Source organism: Corylus avellana, chromosome ca8 (assembly GCF_901000735.1).
Source record: "Corylus avellana chromosome ca8, CavTom2PMs-1.0".
NCBI classification, from domain to species: Eukaryota; Viridiplantae; Streptophyta; class Magnoliopsida; order Fagales; family Betulaceae; genus Corylus; species Corylus avellana.
Genome location: NC_081548.1, coordinates 5,614,036 through 5,627,425, shown reverse-complemented (window position 1 = coordinate 5,627,425; position 13,390 = coordinate 5,614,036). Strand labels below are relative to the sequence as shown.

Here is a 13,390-nt window from a genome sequence, read left to right as displayed (position 1 = left end):
CAGGGTGATGCTAAACATCACACCCCGTGTGTTGCACGCTGAAGTGATTTATTATTTTAAATATTTTTTTTAAAAAAGAAGAAGCTTGGCGTGCATGAACAGTCATGCACGCCGGTGTTCTTAGAATCATGGCCCTTTCTACCATGAGTTATGATAGAGAGAACACAGGGGTGCAACATGCCCGTGTTTTTCATTATTTTTTAATATTTTTTTAATATTATAATTAAAAAAATATATATTTAAAAATATTAAAAAATAATAAAAAACACACGCCGGTGTTTCTCTCTGTCATCACTCTTCTACGATACTGGCGTCACCAGGTGTTGCAATAATGATACCACATGGGACCATTTGTTTCAGTGTTTCACAATCATTATGGATTTATGGTGACTGAAAACTACTCTGAAACCGGAGAAGTACACATAAAAAAAAAGAAAAAAAAAAGAAAAAAGATAGGCTAACAGATTCCACACAGTATGTCCTTTCACCATAGACGATAATGTCACCCTTATCAAACACCGAAAGCCATCGATTTCCAGAGCAACATTTAATAATAGATAAAGGTTAGAAATTACAATTTTTATTTCATAATTATTGTAACGTTGACTTAATAATTTTATCAATTTTTAATTTTTTAATATTATAAAATAATTGTAAATTAAAGATATAAGTTTGGGTATTACTCTCGGTAATTACATAGCATGGACATGCTAACTTATTAACTAGTCCATAGCATCAACCAATATAAAAAAAGGTGTCAACAAAATGAAAAAAAAGAAAAAGAAAAAGAAAAAGCTTTTTCACAAATTATCTTAGGAAAAATGTTTGGATAATACAATTTTTACTATACTTTCTTTACAGGCTTGACTATACATGTGAAACAATATGGGTGAAAAAATGAACCATTTTCTTTTTTAAACTATTAATAATTGACTTGATAATTGATAAATGCCATATGAACTACTGCATTAATTTGTAAGGAACTTATCTATCGAGAAGTTCTATATGTACTCTTAAGGAGGCAAGTGAATAGTCTCCTATAGTAAAATTACTATTAGATTTTAAATCTAATAGTATTTTCACTATCATGAAAAAAAGGTGCATTTGAAAGTAAGCACTTGAGAGTGCATGTAATATTTATTTTATTTTAATATTTACAGTAAATCATTGAATTATGTATTCAATGAGTAATTCAATCGACTGGGAGCCACGTCTCATTAAGCATATGTCACTAGTTCGATTGGCTGAGGACCTCCCTTTGTAGGGGGACTGGGAGTGGCCCTAGTCCCCCCAAATTACAAGAAAAAAAAATTTAAGGTAAAAAAAAAAATAAAGATATTTTTTTGCCAATTGGTCTCTCCCAAAAAAATTTTGGCCCTTGGTCCCTCCCTATATTGAAAGCTGGATCCGTCCTGATTTGTGCCGATATATTAAAAAAAAAAATGTAAGTTTTTGAATTATTATATTATTGGACAATCAAAATTGAAACAAAACAAAATCTAATATAATTTTCAATGGCCCAACGTAAATAGTTTTCAAAGCCCAAAACACTGAAGCCGCCCAAAGGACTACCAAGTGCAGACTTTATGGTCATTTCCGACGTTCTGCAGCCGGTGATTTCACAAATTTACCCAACAAAACCCAATGAGCTTTTTATCACGGAGAGAGCTCCACTGCAATATCCAAACCCTCTTCTGAATCATTACTCTCATGGCAGTTCATTGAAACCACAAACTCAAAAAAGGTAATCTGATTTCTCTGTTCCTCTGCTCTATTGGGTCTTCACGTTTTGATTGTTCTAGTTTTCTAAAATGGGCGTTTGATTCTCTTGTTTGGTCCCCCAGTGAGTTTCTGGCTTGCTGGTAGTTGGGTTATGTGTTGTAAATTCGGGTCGGGATTTCAATTTCTTGATGGGGTTATGTTCTGTGATTCAGGAATACAAGGGCTAGAGTTTGTTTTGTTTGTAGCAGTTGAAGAAACATGAAAGGCCACGAAACAAAGGTACTAGCAGTATTGTCGGTGAAATTCTATCTTCTTGATATGCTTTTGTCTTATTTTCTGACTCTGTTACTTGTTATTCTGGAAATTTTCTGAATTTACATGTGCATGTGTTTGGGATATAAAAGCTTGACAGCCTACACATTAGCTGTCACCAAATGCTTAAGCCCCAAATTTGATAGGTTGCTGAAAACAAAAATGAACGGAAAATGGGTTATACGAGGAATGCTCCTATATCAAGTATAATGTTGTTGAACGATGATGATCCCATTTTATGGTTTTGCTTTTTGTTTGTTTCCATTAAATTTGTTTGTGCTGGCTCGACACAACTCTAGACTGAATATGATGGGCTCGACTGCCCAAGGTGAAAATTTCAGACGCAACTTGCTTTTGCATTGTGATTCAGTAATAAGCCGGGGCAGATTTTCTGTGTTAGTATTCTGATGTTTATGCATTTGTTTTTTTAAAAGACAAATAGGTTGCTTTATTAGCTAGGGGATGGGTCTATTCTCTTGTGTTGATTAGTATTTGTCATTAACAACTTCCTGACAAAAATGTGAATCATTGGTAAAAATGTGGATCATTGGTTTAGTTGTAGGTATCATTTCACTACTGCTAAATCTGTTATACGTTGACTTCAAGATTTAACTGATATATGGGGTCAGCTTTTAACTTTTGAGGACCTCATTGATTGCTTTCCCATAGTTTTCATTATTGTTGTCCAAAGAAAACTGCGAAGATGGGATTAAAAAAAAATCTGTATTATGCAATCACTGAAAACATCTACTGCAGCTTTTTGTTTATTTATTTGATGTATTTTCCTGTTTTGAAGCTCTGATAAGGTCCACTTGTCTGCTTGATACCCTCTCATTTTCTGAGTGTGTTTTCGTAATCCATCATAAGTTTGATTATCACTTGCTTTAAATTTCATTTGAAATGTAGATGCCAAGAATGGAGGATATTCTTAGCCTTCCGGTGCAAGATCCTCCTTGTGCAGAGTTTTCTGCTGCTCATTTAAAGTGGGTAAAAGTAGAAGGTGGTCGTCAAGGTGGTGATGATATTGCTCTCATTCCTTTTGCTAGAGTGGACGATTTTGTAAAAGGAGAATCTTCTAATGCAGAATGCCCTGCTAGTTTTCGCATTGAGTCAAGTAGGAAGAGACTTGAGGGGAGCATCAGCAAACCAAGGGTTGATGGCTATCTTGAGTACACATTGTATGGTTTTGTAATTTGCGATTCTCTCAGTGGTGCTTTTAATGACTCTTGGCCTCTTTCTAACTTTTTCTTTTTCCTTAAAAAAGAAAAAAAGCATTAAACTACCCTGCTTGTGTTGTGTTACGGTGTAACATTTTCAGGAAACAAATTTTCTCAACACTCTATTTTTTTAATGGTTAATTAGTGTTCAAATTGGTTTCCATTTTCCAGTAAAGCTCAGCTGTCTTAGAAAATTACGTTGTCAACAAAAGAACATTTCCATTTTAATGGTTATATATATGCATGTGCTTGTGTGCCAAAAAAGATTTGCATTTGAGCAATTTTTTTAAGTTGCATGAACTAATGTTTTATTTGTGTAATCACGATTCTTCAGGTACTGGTGTTCTTATGGCCCTGAAGATTATCGAGAAAGCGAATCTGGAACAGGTGATGTGTCAAGCATCAAGCCTGCATCAGGGAAAGGGAGCAGGCCTGGGAGGCGTCACATGATGAGAGGCTGCCTTTGCCATTTCACTGTAAAACGATTATACACCCGGCCCCTCCTAGCCCTCATCATCTATAATCAAAGACAGCATGTAGATAAAACTGGAGCTCCATGTCATGGGATACTTGATCGGGATGCTTTAGGGACAAGGGCTATGTATGCTCCAAGAATCTCAGAAGAGTTACGCCAGAAAGTGATGTCTATGCTTTATGTCGGAATATCTTTGGATAGTGTAATTCAGCATCACATGGAGGTGGTGCAGGGGCATGGTGGACCCCATAATCGTGATGATTTTCTCACTCGAAATGATGTTCGTAACATGGAAAGGCTTATTCGTAATTCTTCACACGAGTTACATGAAAATGATGAATGCAGTATAAAGATGTGGGTTCAACGCCATCAAAAACATGTTTTCTACTTTCAGGACAACTCTGGTTCAGAACCTTTTATCTTGGGGATACAGACAGATTGGCAGCTGCAACAGATGCTCTGTTATGGAAATAATGGTTTGATAGCTTCTCATTCAACATTTGGCTTGAAGAAACTTAAGGTACTGTACTCTCCGTTTGTTGTTTCCATGTTACTCCCATAATAATGCGTTACGGACACATGTTATAGCTTTGGGTTCTGTTTGAATTATTGATAATATTCTAGCCAATTAATTATGTGCAATCCTTCCTTTTCATTATTGTTTCAGAATTACATTATTCTAGTTAGTTTTTGCATTAACAATATAAAATTAGTGTGAATTGGATGGTTTGGATTAACTACGGCGGAGGAAGTTTTCTCAATCAGCAGTTTTGGAAGAAAGAAGTTTATTATGTTTTGTTGTATAAACTGCTAGCGGAGCTTCTTCATGCTTATAGTTATTGATTATGATTAGATGCTACCATATGCTTAAGTTTTTCTCTTTGTTTTGGTCTCTCTTAACAGTCTCCCCTGTGTACTCTGCTTGTGTTTGACTCATCCCACAATGCAATTCCGATTGCTTGGGTCATTACCTCTTCTTCTGTTGGTCAAGGTATCCATAAATGGATTGGATTACTTGCTGAAAGAATCCATACCAAGGACCCCAGATGGAGACTCAATGCCTTCTTAGTGGACGATCCTTCTTTTAAGGTTTCCATGATACGGTAAATTATTAGTGTGGCCTTACAGCTTTATTCGTACAGTTCTGATTTTAGGAAAAAGGAATGTGAGTGCTGTGATCATGCTTACTTGCAGAGAGGCTTTCCAGTGCCGGGTCCTATTAAGCGTCTGGCATATTCGCCGTGCTTGGATTAGAAATCTTTTAAAGAAATGCAGTAACTTTGATGTGCAGCGAGAAATGTTTAAGCACTTAGGCTGGATTTTATATTGCACGAGAAGTGGGCCAAATGCTGTGGATGCAATTGAAGAGTTTATGCAAGTATTTGTTGATCAATGTGACTTTATGGATTATTTCAGGATCCGATGGTTACCAAGCGTAGGTATTTGCCCATTTAAGCATGCATTTTTATTATTTCATGTTGAAAGAACTTCTTCAGTCATAAGGCCAGTATCTTTTTTCTTCAAGTTCTTCTTGTACTGTTATTAATTTGTCTTTTCAATCCTGCCAGTGTTATGGCAGACAGCATACATGAACTTTTGAGTTCACCTTAGGAAGATGAATTTTGAATGAAATACTTTTAATGCTCAAAAATCAAATATAAAAAATCCATTTGGCGTGGTAAATGTTCTAATGGTTTGTCTTAAAGCTACAATGATAATTCATGATCATGGACCCCCCAGACATTGTGAGTTGTTGCATACAAAATCTGATCTTAATCTTAATGTGTTTTAATGTTTGGCAGAGTTGTGGGTAGCTGGGGTAAGGTCTCTTCCCGTGGCCAGTCCAGAGCTCCATGCTGCAATTGAGTCCTATCACTTGAGGTTAAAATCCAAGCTTTTCAATGAGCAACATGCTAGTTCCTGGGAAAGAGTTGACTGGTTGATCCACATTCTGACAACTGAATTTCACTCCTTACATTGGTTAGAACAATACAGTGTGGAGACTGGGTTCTTTGAAAATTTGAGGGACAAGTCTTTCTTAGCCAATGCCTGGTATCTGGCTTTACACATCGCCGATGTTGATGTGATACTAGATGAGCAAAATCTTGAGCTTGCAAAAGTCATTTCTCAAACAGATAGAAGTGTGGCATATACAGTTTGGAACCCTGGTTCAGAATTTTCCTTCTGTGATTGCCCCTGGTCAAGGGTGGGAAATCTCTGCAAGCATGTTATCAAGGTGGCGATTTTCTGTAAAAATCGGCAGGTTGCAAGACCATTATTGGCTGCTCAAGTTTATCGGCAGACCTTGCTTACTCTTCTGCAGAACGCTCCAGATGATCCTCTAGTTCTAGAGCATGCCATTTTATACACAACCCGCTTGCAACAGGACATCAAGGGTTTCGAAGACTTGTCAAACAGTGGGTTGCTCCAGCCATTACCTCCTGAGATTAATTCTCATGGAGCAGATAATCTTGTGCTTTTTCCGGGTCTTCATTGAACAGAGAATTGAAAGGAGATTGAGCATCTCTGTTTGGGCTGAAGCTTTTCTTCTTGTATGTCCAAAGTTTTAAATGGTGCTGTGAAGTTATGTTCGTTGATTGCCCCACAGTCAACTTGGAAACAAGTCATAATTAAAATCAGCCCAGTTTGAATGAATACAAAATTTGGCATTCGTTAAAATGCCACTCTTTGCTTTTGTAGGTACATTCTTCTGCCTAAATTCTTGTAATCAGTTTCAACAGTTTCCTCAATTTATCCACCTGACCATGTTTCATATTCTCTCCGCCTATTATCTGATCTTTTCCTTTTTTCTCGTGTATAATTTCCTTGTCAGCTGAAGCTTCTTGACTTTCTGACAGCAGCAAAGTCAAAGGGCAGATTCCGTGGTTGGTCATCTTTTAATTTTGGATACTGAGCAAGACTTCATGGAAGGTGATAACAAGGTGCAAATAATGTAGGTGGCGTTTGGAAAGTATACAAACATTTTCAAGGAAGGAGCTTGTGGAAATTATACAACATACTTCTACCCGCTCATACAGTAGACAAACCTTGCTCCAACCTTGAACCCCCTGGCATGTGGCCATTGGAAATCATTTCTTCAGCGAAGGTATTTCTCAACAAATCCATTCCGTCACGCGTGGAAAATTTGTCCTTGGATTTCCACCATAAGTATGTTACATTCTGTGCAGGTTGCAGGCAGCGTATGTTGGGAATCAGGTGTGATTTGGAAATATCTGATTACCCAACAGAAAAAGTAAGGAAATATTTCCCATAACAATACCTGTATTTACTTGGCTTTGATAATATTCATATTCATGTCGCCAGTACTAATTCATGTTCATAATTTTCTCTGGAAAGAAGGCTTTGGTTTAAGTTAAAACTGGAATGACACCACATATGTATCACTCGATTTTATTTCTTTTATATTTATACTATTTCTTATTCTATGATGCTTCTTTTTCGTGCCATAGGTTGCTACATTTTGTTTTATTGTAGAAGTAACAAATGTGGCACCACCATATATATGATCACTTTATTTTGAGAAAATCATGATTGATTTAGTGCTCTTTTTATTTTATTTTATTTTATTTTTTAAAATTTTATTCTGGAGAATCAGCATCTTTTACTATCAAAATTTTTGTACTTGTATAATTCTTGCTTTTGTTTGACTTTTTAGTTACTGTATTTTGTCATGTAAGGGAAAAAGTAGGAAAAAATGCTCAAGAGGTTTCACCTTTTATCATTTCACTCTTTTTAAGGTTTAAAATTGATCAAAACAGTTCCAGAGATTTGCACCGTTATCAAATGACTCCCTCCATACTCCTTTTGTTAACTTTTTAACGGTAATGAGTGACTTGTGGTCATTAGACCACTTTTTGTCTAATAAAAAGTAAACATGTGTTTAGACAATTCAGTCAGTTAGCTTACATCATACACCACACTACATGTGTCAGGTCATTGACATCTCAGTCCGAACTTAAAAAAAAGTGACACGTAGCCAGAACTTATTTGTTGCTGTTTGACCATGTTCATGCATCGTCTGTTCTGTCCCACAGCAAGTTATCCACAGATTTATCAAATCACTGGGAATCTGGGATGCATTTGCTGCCACTGCGTGGGGATGGAGGAGCTGTTGCGGTGGGAATCGATGGCCTCGTCAAGAGACATTAGCTCTTCTCAGGATTAGGTCTGAGATGGACGCTGCCTTCTGTGATGCCATCCTCAAAGGTCCCATCTGGGAAGACGTTTCTAGGTAATAATAATTCAACCCTTTCCTTCCATTTCGAGAAACCACACACAGAATTCTACAATAATTTAAAAAAGAGAACTCATTTTCTTTATTAGGACGCATTGTCCTCCAAACCAAAGTTTACTTAAAAAGCTTTGGTGTTGGTGGTTTAGTCATGGAATGGACTGATGGGCTAGCAGGTATTCCTCCCAAGATCTCTCTCAGACGCACACTCTCTTTCCCCACACAAACACGCACTTGGCCAATCTCTTTTTCCTCACGATTCACGAGTTAGCTGGGCATTCTTCTCTCTCTCTCTCTCTCTCTCTCCTTCTTTTTATGTTTTTTCTGAACGGCCCAGATCCTCTGCATGTCTTCCAGCTAACTCCCTTTTACACAGAAACAGTAAACTTTCCTTCTATCCCCACCCTAGAGAGAGAAAGGAATCAATTAATATTACTATATTCAATCCCGAGAATAATTCTTCTTTCTTTTATATATTTTTAGCTAAAAAATCTTTATCGAAAAACATAGAAACAAGCGAAGCACCAACTTTTCTCTCGGTGATTAAGAGCTAATAATCAATGAAAAATCACAAAAAAATAAAAAGTTACTGAGCGTTAAGTTGAAAATCAGGTGTAACACCACTGGTTATAAATATTCACAAGAAAATAATTAGGGTTAATTACACTTAATCTCCCTCAACTGTCACTCATTTACACATCGCCCCCCACGAACTACATGTGACACTCAAAACTCCATAAACTACCATTCGTTGGTAAAAGAGCCCTTCCCTTAGGCCAGATTGTTAAAATGGACGGATCCTCGATCACGTGTCGTACACATGCATTTTTAGATGTGAAATGATAAAAAATGCCACCCTTGGGGGTGGTCAAATTACAAGGGGATAAGGCTAGCAATTTTTGACACTAACTTGCAAACTCAACATGAATCCAATACAAAATTAGCAGGTTAGGGTTAAGTAAAATAAAAGTTGGATTGAATCAGGTTGAGCTGATGAAACACAATTAATAAATGGGTCAATTTCAGGTCAACATGCATAACCCATAGACATTAAAACATTTTTAATTTTTACCAACAAAAAATTTAAACCCTAAAGTCTTGAAAGACAAAAAATGCCCCGTCTCAACTCTCGGGCTTGAATAGCTCATCTCTCCCACTTACTCTCTCTCCCTTTCTCTCGCTCATATTTCTTCGGTTGAAACTTCCACTCTTCCTTCGACGTGAACAGTGAATTGAAGCCTACACACCTAGGAGTGGAACTAGGATTTTAGATGTTGCGGAGGAATGAATTTTTTTTTTTTTTAAAAAGAAAAAACAAAAAACAAAATTAGGGGGTAAAAATTTGATTTTAAAAAAATTATAGGAGTATTTAAAACAATTTGGGAAACATTTTGAGGCTTGGGAGGACCGAAGCCCCCCAAGCCTCTTAGTAGTCCGCCCCTACGGCTATCCCGTTGCCATGCCACCTCGCAGCCGAATGCTCGCACCTCCATCCCTAGGTTCAACTCCTCCTCCGTAAGGCTCTTTCTCTCTCTCTCTCTCTCTCTCACTGATTTCTCAACTATGTATGATATTCTTACAAGAACTTCAAATCTGAAGTTCGTGACTATTCTAACATGACCTTCAGATCTGTCGTTTGCTTAATTTTATTTACAGGCCTATCCCTGAACGCCTTAGAGTTTTGTGATGAAGAATTGAAGTATAGAAAATAGGTAAGAGTAGAAAGTGGAATCACTCTTGGCCAAATTTTATTGGTAGAAAACTATAGTGTAGGGCAGCATTTATTGTGCTAAGTAAATTGTGTACGTTTAACAGAAAACAATCATTGGACACAAAGATCTTTGTATGACTTGCATGTAGATATAAAATATCGATGATTAGGATGTTTATGAGATTCCTGTTCTACAGCTGCTCACTAGTTAAAGGTTTAAAATCCAATGTTGGTATGACCAGACAATTATTTTGTTTTGTCATAAACAATTTCTATTGTATAGTCCTGGGTAAATGATCGCTCAATCATCCATAGTTGTGAAGATATAACCTTGGTAGTGTAATTCATATTCATGCTCAATAGTAGAGAATTATTGTGCCAATTTCTTTGTATAAAATGTCATTTCATGCATAATAATTGATAATTTTGTTTATAAACGAGCTAATAAGGTTATGTAGGATAAATGGATTATATTCTCATAGGAGCTGCCATTTGCATTTATCCTTATTTGAGTTCATGCCTTTTGTTTTGGTTTGTGTGAAATATGATGCTAGATTTGAATTCCTTCAAACTGGGTGAAGATCATGTTTTGTGAACTGTACTTTTCCCCTTTTAATCAGTGTGTAGACAGTAACTTGTTTGCTCTAGTTAGCATGATTGTTTGCCATTGGAGTAATACCCTGCAATGATTTTAGTTTCTATATTTATTTTGATATATAAAGCGTTTAAATTTGTTGGCACGGAGCATAGATGAACACATGTTTGCCGTTCTCTGACAATTGTCTCTTAAGTCATTGCAATTATTGGTATTCCTATGGAATTATGCATATTAGACCAGAACATGAGTTGATTACCATGCATGAAATAAGTGACTGGATTTTTTAGCTTATAATATCCTCAATGTTTTGATCGAAACAGGAATCCATGAACTACTTTCTTTGTGTTTCTGCAGATGGTTGATGATCAAGACCTTGGAGATGAGAATTGAGGTATGTGCAGAATGTGATCAATTATAAACAATGCTAATTTAGTGTTTGGTTTAGATTATTGTCAAAGAAACAATGCTACAATGTGATCAATGATATGAGTAATGAACATTGTGTATTCTTCTATGTGATACTTTGATTATATATTTTGCTTGTGATTGAATGTATTTTGTTGGTTGATTGGTATGTTTTATTGGTTATGGAATGAATTAGTGATTAGGGTTTATGAACAGGTTTTAAAATTTTTGGTTATACTGGATTTTCGGTATAACCAATTTTTAAAAATTATTTTACCAAATTACTGGCATTTTCAAAGAAAACGTCTGCGAATTTTACAATTAAACTTTGGGGGAATTAGTCTTTAAAGTTCGTATCTTTCATGCAAAATTAAACTTTAGAGAAACTTCAATTAACTCTTGAACTTTCATTACTTTTGCAATTACTCCGTTAAAGTTCAAAGCTTAAATGTCCCAAGACTCCAACTATACAAAATCAAGCAAGTTCTAACATTTGTAATTAAAATGTTATTTATTTATTTTTTAATTTAATTTAATTTTATACAAAAGTAAAAGAAAACCTGCCCAGCTTACTTTACATGAGAGTATAAAAGGTACTCTAAATGGTTAAAAGTAAATTGCTTTCCTTATAGTCTACCTCTGTCAAAAAAAAAAAAAAAAAAAAAAAAAAAAGAGATTGTGGTTACATATATTGAGAATGATATATTTAAGATTATCAACAATGAAGAAATTATGCAGCAATTTCAAAATATGAAAACTCGTCAAGGACACTTGAATAAATTAAAGCTAGGCGTGACAAAATTAATTACAAGTTACATTTATATGATTTAAACGATTTTGTTGAATTATGTAGTTGTTTAGTTGGCTATATTCCTTAATATCTTAATCAAGTTTTGTTCGAGTCTATCTTTTAATCTTGCACCACTTGAACTAAAATTCTAGCTCTGCACAGCACTACCATCCAATAACTAAAGTAAAATTCTTCTTTTTTTTTTTTTTTTTTTTCATTAATTCGGAAAAGTTTATTTACTAATTATCCGCATAAATATAGTAATTAAGTTTTTTTTAGTAGTGTAGAATTTGAATATAAATAGCATGGACGGAGTGCTTACCACATGGAGATGGAGCGAATGTCACTCTTTGGTTGTGGCAGTTCTGGGCACTGTGTAGGGAGTGTGGTGTGGAAAGTTTGCTGGAATCTTAGGGTATCGAATGTTGTTAAAATGTTCATTTGGAGGGCTTCGAGCAGCTCGAAGTATCACGGTCTAGACGGAACCTGTCATTGCTGAGGCTATGGCAGCCCTTTATGCCATGCTGCTCGGACAAGAACTTGGCGGTGATGGCATTATTTTGGAAGGGGATGCAACGCAAATAGTAGCTGCCGTCAATTCAATGCTCACATGCAGGAGCATTTATGGCCAATTTGTGGAAGGTATTCAATCCGGTTTGCGGGCTATGAGGAACTCTTGCTTTATACATATTCTACGGGATGCCAATTATGTAGCCGCACAAGATGTTACCAAGCATGTCATAGACTCGGAGAGAAGAAATTCCACCAAGTATATGTGATATTGTAAGGAGAGAGGAAGTTATTCCCTCTCCTTGAGTGTACTGGTTTTTTGACGTTATTGAATAAGAATTCCATCTTGACTTTAAAAAAAAAAAAAAAAAAAACAAATGGTGAAAATTAGGTAGATTGTTTGATATCCTATAATCTTAGGTTGTTAAAAGTTAGAATTACAGAAGATGCATACGAGAGTAGAGCATTTAATTTTGCATATTTCATCGCAGATAGCACGAGCGAAAGGTTTGCAAAGGATCATGCTCATCATACAAACCAATGCCCCACCCTTGCTAATTCAACCCATTTTCTTGCTTTTTTTTTTTGTTTTTTGTTTTGTTAGTAATTAATGAGGTAATTTAAATGATCCAAGTTTGTGTTTTTATATGAATTAATTAGCGAAGGAGGGAAGAGTTGAAGCTGTGAAGCAGTAATATAGTTTGTGGCTTTGTGGTGCGGAGGCTAATCCGGACAATTAGCTACTCCTTTAAAACATGTTTAAATAATAAAAAATCACATATGTATAACGAGTAGAATTTTGTCTCTCTACTTTTGAAGCAAAGAAACGTGCCTGATGTGTTGAACTCGAGCTTAAGAGTGGGTTTTTCACTCATTTTGCTTAGCGTCGGCCGTTTCCGAAGAGCGCTATTTTCTTTCCACTAGTGCATCTCTTTATTTCGAGTCTTGCCGTCACCGTCTGTCGAGTTCCACATCATCACCGTGCATGGATTCCTACACTATTAGGAAAAATATAGATTTTTTTTTTTTTTTTTTAAATTACCGTTATAATAAGACGAATATTAAAAAATATGACAGTTAAGAAGATACAAACATTCAAAAATATAAAAAAACTAAAGAAAGAATAAAGAACTCTTTGAAAAAGATTATTTAAATTAAATAGTGAAAGTGGATTGTTAAAATAGTGAGGTTGCTCGAAGTATTTTAAAAAAGTGTATAATTAAAATAGAAAAATATGTTTTTTTTGACTATTTTGGTGAGACTGCTATTTTGGGGACTTGTAATGACTAATGAGCTTTTGACCTTTAAACTCAAAAGAAGGGCGTTGGATTCTAGAAATAAGAGGGTGTTGGATGTAGGAATTTCCATTTAAAGGCACAATCTATTGGAAGTTAAACT

The 13,390-nt window shown here is 35.6% G+C and overlaps 1 protein-coding gene across 31 annotated transcripts; it reads left to right on the top strand.

The window, feature by feature from the left end:
• Window positions 1–1,591: 1,591 nt before the first annotated feature.
• LOC132189147 (uncharacterized) lies at window positions 1,592–12,364 on the top strand. Of its 31 annotated transcripts, none has more exons than XM_059603710.1 (14): window positions 1,592–1,744; window positions 1,935–2,001; window positions 2,941–3,212; window positions 3,586–4,246; window positions 4,630–4,829; window positions 4,921–5,165; window positions 5,529–6,426; window positions 6,560–6,611; window positions 6,684–6,832; window positions 6,915–6,979; window positions 7,782–7,978; window positions 8,071–9,690; window positions 10,642–10,678; window positions 11,762–12,364. In XM_059603710.1, exons 2-7 carry the CDS (start codon window positions 1,981–1,983, stop codon window positions 6,221–6,223), a joined length of 2,094 nt encoding a protein of 697 aa, XP_059459693.1. In that variant the 5' UTR covers window positions 1,592–1,744; window positions 1,935–1,980; the 3' UTR covers window positions 6,224–6,426; window positions 6,560–6,611; window positions 6,684–6,832; window positions 6,915–6,979; window positions 7,782–7,978; window positions 8,071–9,690; window positions 10,642–10,678; window positions 11,762–12,364. The 31 variants fall into 31 exon arrangements, with proteins under 31 accessions (XP_059459693.1, XP_059459689.1, XP_059459687.1 ...); XM_059603706.1 differs by having other exon boundaries at window positions 6,560–6,832; window positions 8,071–8,154; window positions 9,635–9,690; XM_059603704.1 differs by having other exon boundaries at window positions 6,560–6,832; window positions 8,071–8,154; window positions 9,606–9,690.
• The last annotated feature ends 1,026 nt before the right edge of the window (window positions 12,365–13,390 follow it).

Bases quoted from the DNA above. Each gene is read 5' to 3' on its own strand.
- LOC132189147 (XM_059603713.1), top strand. From the start codon at position 1,981: ATGAAAGGCCACGAAACAAAG. The intron at 3,213-3,585 runs GTATGGTTTTGT...ACGATTCTTCAG, and splicing joins GGCTATCTTGAGTACACATT to GTACTGGTGTTCTTATGGCC. The intron at 4,247-4,629 runs GTACTGTACTCT...CTCTCTTAACAG, and splicing joins TTGGCTTGAAGAAACTTAAG to TCTCCCCTGTGTACTCTGCT.